Source organism: Canis aureus, chromosome 36, assembly GCF_053574225.1.
Source record: "Canis aureus isolate CA01 chromosome 36, VMU_Caureus_v.1.0, whole genome shotgun sequence".
NCBI lineage: Eukaryota > Metazoa > Chordata > Mammalia > Carnivora > Canidae > Canis > Canis aureus.
The window spans coordinates 8,403,244-8,416,300 of record NC_135646.1 but is presented as its reverse complement, the minus strand read 5'-3'; the positions used below and the strand labels follow the sequence as shown (position 1 = coordinate 8,416,300).

Here is a 13,057-nt window from a genome sequence, read left to right as displayed (position 1 = left end):
TGTGTCAAAAGTGCCATCTTTTTCCTTTTAACTAATTTACATCTTGGCCAAGGAGAAATCTGAGACCAAATATTAAACCAAAGAAATGACTTTTTCCTAAATCTTTCAATTCTATCTTGTGCTTTTGAAACAAAATTAAGACTTTTATCAATGATTTGCACTTTCTGATCTGGCTTCTTCAGAACTACAGATTATAAAATATTTCAGTATTTGAAATGAAATTTCCATTTCATTCTTTTTTGAATTGACATTCAGATCCCGGGTCCCCATGGATTTTCATTTAACCCAACATTTTGACTCTGCCTCCCCACCTCTCATTCATCCCTCAGAGTCACACACCTATGGGCTTGCAGGTCCATTCTCCTTTCCCATTACCGAGACAGACACACTCTAACATGTAACCACCAGTCTCATGTGGTCTCCTCCAGGTGTCACCGATCTTGTAGGACTGACCCCCTTCATGGCACCGGTCTGTTCAAGACAAAAGGCAGATGTTAGAGAGAGAGAATATTAAAAGAAATAGAGAAAAAAGAGGAGAGGGGAGGAGAGGGGAGGGGAGGGGAAGAGAAAAGAGAAGAGAAGAGAAGAGAAGAGAAGAGAAGAGAAGAGAAGAGAAGAGAAGAGAAGAGAAGAGAAGAGATCTCATGTTCCATTTGGGTAGGTATTTAGGTTGGCCAAAGTAAGGACACAGAGAACACCTTGCCCATCAGAAGTAGGGGAAAACTTAACAAATCTGGCCACTTTGGGTCATTCAATTAAATGTCTTGATTTAAGCATGATGGGAAATCACACAGAAAACTGAATGGCAAGAAAAGGGGTCATAAATCCTGGTTCCTCAGAGAGATCACAGGAAATTGGTCCTAGAGCAGAAAAGAAAGGCTGGCAGGCATGACCTCCACACACACACAGCAGGGTGAGCCCGATTAAATGACAAAGCCACATCACATTGGGCATAGCTTTCCAGCTTTCAAGAGTGGGAGAGCCTCCATTTTACCTGAAGACAAATATGTCATATTGGCACAAATCAAATAGACGTATATACCTCGCAAGTAAGGCAATCTGGGTACTCTTCCAAGCTGTTAGGCATAGTGGCACATCCAAAGGCTGAATGTCCCCTCGACTATAAATGCTGTGGACCACTGAGTCTTAAGACTCCCAACAAACTTGAATAAACCCTAACGTTAAATATGGGAAAAGCTGATTGGGTCCGTTCACAAGGGACTGCTTTGTTCTTTTGGAGAGAAGCCTTTCAAGCAACTTATACTTAAAGGATGGATTAAACAAACAAAATACTTTAATGGAGCCTGTTGGTAACCCGGTGAATCATTGTGGAAAGACTGCCTTGGCTAAACTAGAATTGATGAGAGTCAACACAGTCCCCAAAGGTCTTTGGAAACACTAGTAGGCTAATCACTCCATCCTACCTTTGGGAATAGAGATATTTGCTTCCTGGGTAAAAACTATAGGTCACAAAGACGCCAGACTGCATCTGTGAGATGCAAGAGGTCTCTGCCTCACAAGCAAGAAGAGCACACCCCACGGTGGCTAATTCACTCTTTGTGACCATCTCCCAATCACTGAGGATGATCACTTCATCAGGCTGGCTTGAAGATGCCCAGGTAATATATAAAATGGACAATTCCTCTAAGTATGTCTTAACTGAAATGGAACTCAAGAGATCCCGTTGGTACTCATAACTCCACACAGGCTCAACACCATTTCCACCTGGGCACAGAGCCACCTTCCAGAAGCCCTGGAACCAGCCGGGTGACCACATCAGAGCAACTGGTCACGGGGAGGGGGGGTGGTAAATCAGTCATGCGTAACAGAAAGCGACAATGATGGTACTGGAGAAATTCACATATATGATATTTGAGCGTCTTTATGGAATGTCTTTCTTACTTGACATAAATGATATTTTAGCATCATTTCACGGAATGTCCTTCTTACTTGCAATGGTGCAGCTAATTCTTCCACGCCCAGCTCCGATGCACGTACAGTCCCAGATCATGGAGTCCTTAGGGCGCTCATAAGTGTCACCCACGCGGTAGGTGTTCCCCGTGTACTTGTCAAAGCAAGTCTCTTCAGCTGAGGAGAGAAGGAAAGTCCACGTGGGCCTCACGTATGTAAAAGCATTTCTATTCCACTAATCCCATCCAGAGAAACACTCACTCTTCCATTCTGAGTAGCATGGTACAACCGAAGAATGTGAAAACATTTAAATGGGAGATCTAGATTGTACCCCAGGCTTTAATGAAGCCTCAGCGTTTGAATTTTGACCAGTTCTCCCAATTTTCCGTAAATTAACTTCTATTGTAGAGGCTTCTCAGGCCCTTAGGAAAAAGCTGCTGGATTGTGAAGGAAGGCTTCAGATTCCGATCTCTGACTCAGCCAGCCAACCCAAGGTCCACGGAAAAGCAAACAATGTGAAGAGCCCCACCTCCCACCAGGCACTGTCATTTCTTAATCCTACTATTTCCATGTCAGCCTCACCAGTGCTCCTCTGTAGGAGTTGCCATGATTAACAAGAAACAGGACAATGGTCATAAAAGAATGAGAACTTTGAAGCAAGTGGTTAGTGGTTTTTTGGTAGCTGGCAAATCACTTTATAATATAGTGCCCAGAGAGTTTCCTGGCCCATAACCTTACAGTTGAAAATCTGAAATTCCTTTCTAATAAATTAAAAATTTATAAGCATTTTTTTTTTTTTTTTTTTGGACGGGGAACACAAAACCTTCCATTTTCTCATCAACAACTTTGGGAGAATAAAACGAAAAGAAGACTCTAGGGACTACTTTGGGATACACCGGTTCTTTTGTTTTAAAGGTAGAAGTAACACGTGAAAGGCAAATGGAAGCGGTTCTTAACACTTTTTAAAGAGGAAAAGACAGAAAATTGTACTGGAGAAAAGGTGTATGTATTTTTATTACCAATGCTAAGTTTAATTAACAGGTACCAGTTCCCCATACACTAAAGGATTCCAACTGCCAGGCTCTCCCCCCCCACTTACGTTCAGGTTTACTCTCGCAGTTAAAGCCTCGGCTCCCTCCGTAACAGGTACAAACCAAGGCATTTCCCAGGTAGGTGCGCTCCCATTGTTGGTTTATCTGATAGTGTTTCCCATTGTCGTAACAGCCAGCTATAAAGGATTGAAGAAAAAAAGTTATTCCATCTGCATGCCCCCTTTCTTCCAAAGTATGGAATTTTCTTGCACAGCTAAATGGATGACACTGAGCAACAAACATAGAAAAATAACTCACTCATCAGAACATCAGAATTAGTATTCTGATAACAATATTCCACAAAAATACAAGAAATTAGCTCCCGGAAGAGTTAACCACACAATCTGCACACGTAGATATTTAGGTATTCCTTCCCCCCACCGCACCCTCCCTCATCTTTTAACTTGGCTAAATGTTCTACAGTGAGGTCATTTCCATCTGGCCAGGGGTCTACATCAAAGGAATGGAAACATTTTGGACAGCAGATACCTGCAAGGACCTTCAATGCTTTTGGGGTGGGGTGGGGTGGAGAGCACGTCAAGAAGGACTTTAAGCAGTTTCCGTTAGCCCGGGCTAGGGGAGGGTGTGTCTCTGAAAAGCTGGGAAAGGAGTTCCCATCTGTGTTCTTGGAGAAGGGGCCTCAAGGGCCCCCAAAGCGCTCTCAAGTTGGTTAGCAGCCCCGCAGCTATCTAGCAGCCCCCTCTCCCCCCAATTCCCAGTTCAAAAATACTCAGGTATCTGGTAGCCAAGGGAGTCAGGAGCGCAAGGACCACAGGGGTCCCACAGGGGTCCCACAGGGGTCCCACAGGGGTCCCACAGCGAGCACGCTTAGGCCGGCCTCGGCTCCCTCCGCGGGGGGCGCGGGGCGCGGGGCTGCAGGGGCGCCCTCCCCGCGGCCCCCTGGCCCCCAGGCGCTCGCTCGCCCCGCGCGCTGCAAACTTCGGCGCGAGTCGGCGGGCGGCGCGGGCAGCTCTCGGTACTCACGCTTGCTCGGGCCGCCGGCCGCGGGGCCCTGGGGCTGCACGATCTGCTGCGCCTGCCTCCGGCCCCGGGCGGCCCCCGCCGAGCGCAGCGCGGCCCCCAGGGCGGGCACGGCGAGCAGCAGCAGCAGCCGCAGCCGGGCCCCCGGAGCCCCGAGCATCTCGAGCGCCGCGCGGACACGCGCTCAGCAGCGGGCGACAGGCCGCCGGGCCGGGCTCCCGGGCAAGCGGCGGGGGCGGGGGCGGGGGGCTCCCTGCGGGGCCGCCGGGAGCGCGGGGGCCGGGCGGGCGGAGGGCGAGACGAGGGCGAGCAGAGCGCGGGACGGGAGGCGGCGGCGCTGCCCTCCTCCCCTGCGGAGCGCAGTCGGCGCGGGCGGCCGAGCCCGGGGCGCCCGGGCTTATATGGGACGGTCCCCTCCCGCCCCCCGCGAGGCCCGGGGCGCCGCGGAGGAGGGACGCCCGGCCCCCGCCCCCCTTCCCCCCTCCCCCCCGCCCCCCTTCCCCCTCCCCCCCCCGCCCCCGGCCGCCGCCGCCGCCGCCGCCGACCGCGCGCCCATTGGCCCGGGCCCCGGGTGACGTCAGGGGGGCTGTGGGTTCGCCGCGAACAAAAGAGATGCTGATCGCCCGCCAGGACCCGGGCCGGACAACTTTTTTTTCGGTTTCCTTTGCGGTCGTCAAACTTTCTCGGGGCTGGAGGGGGAGGGATGGGAAGCGGCTGGACCGGGTAGACGGCGAGGAAGGGGAGGGGCCGGGGCGCGCGGGGGCCCCGCTTTCCCCTCCTCTTTTCCTGGGGGCTGCAGCGGGGTGGGGGGGGGATGAGGAGGAATCGCATCACCTCTGGAAAGGAAAAGGTGTGCTCGCTGGAGCGTACTTCGCAGGGACGCAAGGCCGTCCAGGGGCCACCGCCGTGCAGCTGGAGGGACGGGGCTGGCCCTCCTCCGGCTCCCGCTTCGGTCTAAAGTGCGCGACTTGGGACTCCCTTTCCTCGCGGCCGCGGCGCCCGGTCCAGGACCCCCCGCACCCCTGCACCCCTGCATCCCCGCACCTCCTGCACCCCTGCACCCCTGCATCCCCGCACCTCCTGCACCCCTGCACCCCGCACCCCCTGGACTCCTGCACCCCTGCACCCTTGCACCCCGCACCCCCTGGACTCCTGCACCCCTGCGCCCTTGCACCCCGCACCCCCTGGACTCCTGCACCCCTGCGCCCTTGCACCCCGCACCCCCTGGACTCCTGCACCCCTGCACCCTTGCACCCCGCACCCCCTGGACTCCTGCACCCCTGCGCCCTTGCACCCCGCACCCCCTGGACTCCTGCACCCCTGCACCCTTGCACCCCTGCACCCCGCACCCCCTGGACTCCTGCACCCCTGCACCCGGCCGGCGGCTGGGGAGCGCGGGAAGAAGCCAGCGTTCAAGGAGCTTCCACTAAGCATCTTCCATGAGTTTCTACTAAGTTCTCCCGGGGGCCGGGACGGTCTGGGAGAAATTCAGGAGAAGCTCTTTTTTTTTTTTTTTTTTTTTTTGGAAAAAGACAAAGGAGCACTTTGCTTTTCAAAATGTGCAGGGAAGCCCGTCTTGGCTGCGGCTGGGGCGCCTGTTTCCACTCGAAGTGCAGTCAGTCGTGGACGGGCTCAGCGCTGCCAAGTTGGACGGGCTGCGGGGGAGAAAGGGCTTCCAGTCGCTGCCCCCGTTCACCAGGCCCGTCACACCTGGAGACAGATCTCGTTGGGCTCCCCCAAAGCTAAGGCCATTTACAGCCTTCCTTCCCGGAGTCCCTTCCTCGCTTTGATTTGGCATTTTGGGGGGTAGACATCAGTTACATCACAGAATGAATGCCCTTCCCCTGGCCCCTGCTGCCAATCCCCCCCTCCACCTTATATTTCAATTGTTATGTATTCCAAGAATGTGGAAGGTTCCCATTTAAGGTTTCTCCCTCTTTCCCTCTAAAGGCAGAGCTGAAAGACTCTAGCATTTAGCAACTCATCACGTCAGACTGTTTTCAGACCAAGTCACACTTGCTTTAAAAGATCTTCAAAAAGAGGACTCTACAATTTTCTTCCCCAAGCCCCAAGAGACCCCAACTCAAAGCTCTGCCCTCCAGTCGTGTTAGTGGTACCGACCTCTTGTTTGCTTTGAGAACCTATGAAAGCTACTGGCAAAATGTTTATTTCTGCAAGTACTTGTTTTCTCCAAAAGTTCCACCTCCTCTAACTGCCACGGGGTAAAGAACTCTATGGTCTATAAAATGCCCAACACATCAAAGACACAAAACTAACATTTGTTTTTGTTAACGCACAGATTAAAAAAAAAAAAAAAAAAACCACAGCAAATATCAGTTCTTACAAACAGTGTAAAATAACTTCATGAGTAATCTTGGTGACCAACATTTCAAGTTGAGAGAGTGCCATGGATTTCCCCAAATTTAGAGTCCTGTCTGGGCTAGAGGTTTCTTTTTTTTTTTTTTATTTTTCTCATCATCATTTGACAAAGGAGTTTTCTCTTTCAACTATAAAAAGGCCCCTTGTAAAATTCCTAGTAAAGTTCTGGGAAGCCAGAGGTAAGGATACCTGGAAATCAGGCTGTAAGCAAGATAAACCCAAAGCTAAAGCTTTCTTAAAATACATAGATTCTGGGGGAAGGAAATAAGTGGTTAGACAAATATTTTGTCAACAAAAAGCATGATAGTTTGATATATTTACTGTACTCAAAATACATTAGAATAACATGCATATGAGAGCTTGGGGGAAAAAGGACCGCCCTACATTTTAGAAGAAACTTTTGTACTTCAATCTTACTGAAAAATAATTTGTTTGAGGAAATCGTGTATCTCTTATAAATTATAAGCAAAAATATGAAAACATTTAACTGAATTTTGTGGGACTGTTTGGAAGTTTACCCTTTTACTTGAAATTTTTGGTTATTTTTCTTTACTTTGCACACAGAGACATTTCCTCAGTTAAGATAACAAGGCTTGCTTTGGTATTCTTTTATTATCAAAATCCCTGGTAACTCTGTAAGTCTATTATCTCCAACTGGAGAGATCATTAAATATTGAAGACCTCACTGACTCTGTTCTAACTCAACTGATAATGCCTGGGATCCCAGACACCCTTGCATTTCTTAAGAATCCTGGGGACTCTTGACAGGGTGGGTTCCACAGTAGTAAGTAGCATCCTACCATACGCTTGGGTTTAGTAGTTAGATCCTTGGGTTTCTTTTTCTCCTCTAGGTTTGGAGAGGGAAGTGTGACAAGAGATAGAAAGTAAATTCATAGGGGGCTGGAGCAGGGCCCAGGAATTGACTGTAAATGGGCAGAAATCTTACTGGGGGGTGGGGGGGGAGGATGAAAAGAAATGTTCTAAAACTAGATTGTGATGGTAACTGCACAAATTGGTAAAGTGACTAAAAATCATAGAGTTGTACACTTCACATGGGTGAAGTTTTATGGTACATAAATTACACCTTGACAAAGTTGTGTTTTAAAAAATTGATCAAAAAGTCTTTTTACTTGCACCTCTTCTGATTTTGTTTCAAGGACACACTCCCAAGAGGCTGCAACATACACAAGGCAGCCTCCTTTCTTCGTTTTTTTTCTGCGAGGAAGCCTCCCTTTAATAAGGAGCGGGTTCTTCCCTCTACCCCAGAAACCCCTTAGGAAACCCAGGATTTGTGGGATGGCATGTATGTTTCGAGACAGAACAAATCCTCACTTAGAACCGTGCCCTGTTTCTCCGTGGAAATGCCGTGGCGATGGGGCTCTCCCAGAATTTAGAACAACTCAAAATGTCAAGAAGGAAAAGATGCACATGTCTGTGTGTGGGGAGGTGGTGAAGTTGTTATTTGGATGTTTCCTTAGGCAGGCGGTGATTGGGGATTATGAGCAATTATGAAATCTGAACTGAATTGACTTCATTAGTTGAAGATCATGGTTATGCACAAAAAGAATTTATCAGATCCAGTCATTTCAAGAGGATTGAAATTAAAACAATTTAAGGGCTAAATTTATTTTTTATTTATTTTTATTTATTTTTATTTTTTAATTTTTTTAAGGGCTACATTTTAAAAGGCAGGTTTTTTTTTTTTCCAAGTGAAAATGAGTTTCCTTTAAGAGTAATACACACATTGCAGACAATACCCTTTCGAGTTGAAACCCTGGCCTACTGAAAAAAAAAAAAAAAAAACTATCCCTGATAAGAAATAACTTCTGACCCAAAGTTTACTTTAAAGGAAGGTAGGCTGTTTTTTTTCTGAAAACCTTTGGCTTTTATCTTGTTCTTCATCTTTCTGGGTCTGGTTAGAAGGGAGGCCATTGACTAGTGACCTTTGGAACTTTCTGCCTTCAGAGCCCATAGTGTCTTTTTCTATTTCATGGCTTTCTACAGGAAGGAAGGCTGGATGGAGATAAATTGCAACAGTTTTGTTTCTTTATCTTGATTGTATTTTTGTCCGCAGGAGATCCTTCCCATCTTCTTCCCTTGAAAGCAGCCAAGCTTGCAAAACTGCTACTGGTTAAACACAGGTGTGAGAAGGAAAAATAAACTGCCCCATGGGCAGCCCTCATGGGCAGCCTGTCTGGGCAGTTTGTCAGGGCGCCTACAACCAGGGGGAAAAATATGTGATAAGGGCTTTAAATTATACCTTGAAAGCTAGCCAGTTTCCACTTAATAAGCATTTTGTTTATATTTTAAGTTACTTTATTATTTAATCAGCACTTTTAAAAGCCTTCATCTGTGCCCTTTGTTTTTTACCAGGAGCACTCTTTTCTCATTAAAGTAACTCCCAAAAGGCTTTTTTTTTTTTTTTTTTGCAAAGGAGTCTAATTCATCCTGGAACACTTCACCAAAACTATGACAGAGAACGCTCAGCTTCCCAAGGTAGGTAACAGTTTCTGGGAGAATTTTTATTTTTGTGCATTGCTCCTTTTTCCGGTTTTACTTTTATTTTATATTGGTGGCTTTAAAGATTTGTTTCGAAAGGCTGAATTTTTGTTGTTGTTGTTTTGTTTTTACAAACTTAAAATATTTTTTAAAACACGTCAAGGATTTCCACTCCTTAAATTATTTTCCATCCTTTTACATTCATGTACTTCTGGTATCTCATATGCAGCTAATCCTGAAGGTTGTGTCAGATGCTTAAAAATAACTGTACCCATTATCTCTTAAATAAACTTTCAAACCAACAAGAGTATTGCGATAATAGGTGGTCAATAGGTGATCATTCTATGGACTCTTTTTAGTTGATTAATTAGTTATAATAAAGAGATTCAACTGAATTATAAAAGTGAAAGTAAATACATCTCTAAATCTATGCTGACCATTTTCTAGATAATTTTAAAATACTCTGTTATTAACTCTGAACATGAGATGCAACAGATAGATACTTAAGATCACTACTAAATTGGGGTGCCTGGCTGGCTCAGTCAGAAGAGTAGGTGATTCTTGATCTCGGGCTTGTGAGTTCGAGACTCATGCTGGGTGTAGAGATTCCTTAAAAATAAAATCTCAAAAAAAAAAAAAAAAGGAAAGAAATTTTAAAAATCATTCCTGGGTCAAACATGGAAAACGAGGCAAGCTCAAGTGCCAGCATCAGGTCATGGAGATTCCGGGCACCTGAAGAGAAATACATTTAGATTTCATTAAGTACTTACTCTGAGCCAGACTCAGACTCTATACTAAGTGCTTTTTTTTTTTTTTTTCATTCAACCATCAACAACCATCTGAAATAAATACTGTCCTCTGCTCAGTCGCTCTTACCGACAAGGTCTGAAGCTTGGAATGATGTTTTGTGAATCACCAGCCTTGTTAGAATTATGATACCACCTAATGATCCTCCTCTGGAATGAAGGTGTGGGCAAAGCAATGGGCTGGAGAATTTAGAGGCTGATTGCTTCAGCAGGGGACAAATTTATTCAGAAGATGTCACACAGGACTCTATAACCTGATACGTTACTGTTTGTCACCTGTGGTATCCAGGGCCATTCTTTTTGTGAACCAGTTTCCTTCAAACTGTCCAACTATGGATGTTCTGAATCGCACAAGGAGGACTATTACCCCGGGCCCCCCAGCCTACAAGCATGCTGGAGCAGAGTCTCTGTCCTGTTTACTCTGTGTGCCCAGCACAGGGCACAAGGCACTATGGGGTAAGCACTTGGGATGATGAATGAAAGGAAGGAAGGCTAGATGATGAGCGCTCTCAAATTATTCACATTTGGGGATTATTTATCCAGCTGATCCCATTACTAAGTGCTCTGCATGTGTTATTTTAATTTATTGTCAAAGTGACTGCCAGAAATGGATATAAATAGCCCCAATTTTCTCTCTGAGGCTCAGAGAGTTTTGAAGATGGTCCTTAAGCTTGTGCCGTAAGGAGAGGGACAAAGCTGGGACTTCAGTCAAGAGCTTCCTGATGTAAAATCCATGCCCTTCACCATTCACCTCATTTAAGTTTTAAGAAATCTGGAAAAGTTCTTGGATGGTTACTTATTTTTCTGGTCCCCCCAGATCTCCATGCTGGTCCCCCTCCATCTCCTTCACGACCTTGTTCTGCCCTGGGGGCTGACCCTTGGACTAGACGAAAGACTCCTCTGCTTCCTGGAGGCCTTCCGTGCTCCCTCTCCAGGGCCATGGTTCTGATGGCCCCTGCCTCTCTCTAGAACATGCATTCTCGGAGGGTGAAAACTGGTTCTTGAGGTGTGGGTAGGGGTTAAAAAAAACAAACAACCCAACCCTACCTGATAAAATCTTTTTTCTTCATTGGTAATTTCTACCTAACTTATTAGGTAGAATTTGGATTAGATTTAATTTTTGGAGTGAGGGAGGAGGTTGAGGTAGATGTAAGAACTATAAAGAAATAGCGGAGAACACTGGTCTGGAACCACATTGTCTGCCAGACTGATCTCTGAAGCTCCAGCCCTCACTGGCTCCCTCCTATGATGGCAGCCCTCGTAGTGACAAGACTTCACACCTTGCTGGTCCCTCGGGGTCTCAAACATCCCTTCATCCCTTGGCTATTCCCTTACCTTTTTACCAGAGCCTTCACCAACGTCTTTCACGGGAAATTATTTGAATTCTGTTTCCTGATGAACTCTGACAATACAGATGCCAACAGTTTCTAACAATGACAAGAATAGTTCACATAAGCTATGGTTTAGGGGCACCTGGGTTACTCAGTGGTGAGCGTCTCCCTTCGGCTCAGGGCGTGATTCTGGGGTCCTGGGATCGAGTCCTGCATCGGGCTCCCCACAGGGAGCCTGCTTCTCCCTCTGCCTGTGTCCCTGCCTCTCTCTCTGTGTCTTTCATGAATAAATTAATAAAATCTTTTTTAAAAAAAGGTTTTTTTTTTTTAATATAAGTTGTAAATTATAGCCAAACAGATGTAGGGAACATGAATTCTTTTTCAAACTTAGCAAATAATATGACTCAGTGCTTTCTCCTTGTATTTCCCATGTCTTGGCTTTTTTTTTTTTTTTTCTCTGTTTCTCTCTCTGGTGAATACGTGCCCCTCAAATACTATATCTTTCCCAGAGCAAAATGCTCTGATGACTGGAACAAATGATCTAATGGCTATACAATTACAAAGAAAAGAAAACAAGATTTTATTTTTAGGTATGTATGTTTTAACTTCTTGACTCCCTTGGAAATTATTTGACTTATCTACCAAGTAATTTGTTCATACAAAGAAGTTGGGATCAAGAGCTTTACCACCCCAGAAACAGAAACTGATCTTTAAAAGTCCCTCATGAATCTACAAATGTCATATATGTAAAAGCTAAGAGTTTTTACACGTTTTCCATATATGTAAAGATGAGTTTGGCTTTTGAATGCATTTAGATTCTGAAATAATTTAGCTGAGAGCTTGTAAAGTCAAGGAAAGTTTATTTGATTGCTCTACTTTTGCAAGCAGTGAACTCCAAGGCCTTATCAATATTCAGTGTAGATTAATTCCTTACACAGGAGCAAAACTTTCTTGGACAGATCTTATGGATCAGTAATCATAGCCTTTCAGAGACTCTCCATCAAAAACACGCAATAGTCTGTTATACTTTTCATCTTAAAATACAACATGATATTTAGGAACACAATTTTTCATAAAACGTTTTGAAACATCCCATATCGTCATATCGTGTTCTGATGTTTCAGTTTACTCATCTTTTAAAAACTGAAGAACCCATTTACGTTTAGGTTAATTTGGAAACTAAAAGCAATTGTAGTGTCTTTGTCAGCTCTGTGTGATTCATTACAGCTCATCTTAAAGATACTTGATCATTTATCCTCTAGTTGTTACAGCACAGTGGTCACATTTTTGTCAATATGTACAAAATTCTTGAAGGATTCCTGATAGCTTACTCACACATTCTATTGATTTTCCCATTTTCTTGGTCCAATTCAATTCTGAAGCAGAATAACCCAAATGTATACAGGCCCAAATTATAAATTCATTTCAGTTTGGAAGGGAGCAATACTAACCATGAATTCTAGTTAGAACATCACATTTGTTCTGATACTTTCTAACCTCTCTGAGGAAGTGAGTTTTTCAACTTAGGCACATGATGTATCAAATTAGAAGATATTCTCCTTGACTTATGAAAATCTTTGTTTTTTCATTATATGTTTCTTTTTTTTTTTTTTTAAGACTGATTTATTTATTTGAAAGAGAGAGAAAGAAGCTCAAGTGTGCAAATGAGGGGGGCAGGGCAGAGGGAGAGAGAATATCTGAGCAGACTGCCGCTGAGGACGGAGCCCCAGGCGGTGGTGTTCCATCTACAACCCGTGAGATCAGGGCAAAACCAGGAGTCTGGATGCTTAACCGACTGAGCCACCCGGGCGCTCCCATTCTCTGTTAGTTATTAAATTTGTTTTTTAATTGTGGGCTAATTAAAATCACCTGAAGTTATGACCTAGACAACTGATTCTAATATTCCAGCAAACTGATTTTGGTTATTCTCAAATAATAACATTATTTAGAGAGAGCTATAATGAGAGAATTTTTAAAAATTTAAAAAAACATGGACAAACTGTTTTCTCTAAAATGTTCCTTTAAGATTTTTAACAGTTTAATGGTATAATTGACACAT

The 13,057-nt window shown here is 45.1% G+C and overlaps 1 protein-coding gene and 1 long non-coding RNA gene across 13 annotated transcripts in view; one reads left to right on the top strand and one right to left on the bottom strand.

The window, feature by feature from the left end:
- Positions 1-4,158, bottom strand: part of FN1 (fibronectin 1) — a 66,411-nt gene extending 62,253 nt beyond the window's left edge. For all 12 annotated transcript variants that reach the window (XM_077885121.1, XM_077885122.1, XM_077885127.1 and 9 more), the window contains exons 1-4: positions 3,987-4,158; positions 3,011-3,139; positions 1,951-2,088; positions 340-471 (exon numbers count right to left, since the gene is read on the bottom strand). In XM_077885121.1, the coding sequence (XP_077741247.1) occupies positions 340-471; positions 1,951-2,088; positions 3,011-3,139; positions 3,987-4,143 (556 nt within the window). In that variant the 5' untranslated portion in view covers positions 4,144-4,158. The remainder of the gene's footprint in view (positions 1-339; positions 472-1,950; positions 2,089-3,010; positions 3,140-3,986) is intronic.
- Positions 4,159-8,077: 3,919 nt separating this feature from the next.
- Positions 8,078-12,834, top strand: LOC144306047 (uncharacterized). The gene is made up of 4 exons (XR_013373079.1): positions 8,078-8,503; positions 8,736-8,858; positions 9,957-10,123; positions 12,616-12,834. It is a non-coding gene; the product is annotated as an uncharacterized LOC144306047 (long non-coding RNA).
- The last annotated feature ends 223 nt before the right edge of the window (positions 12,835-13,057 follow it).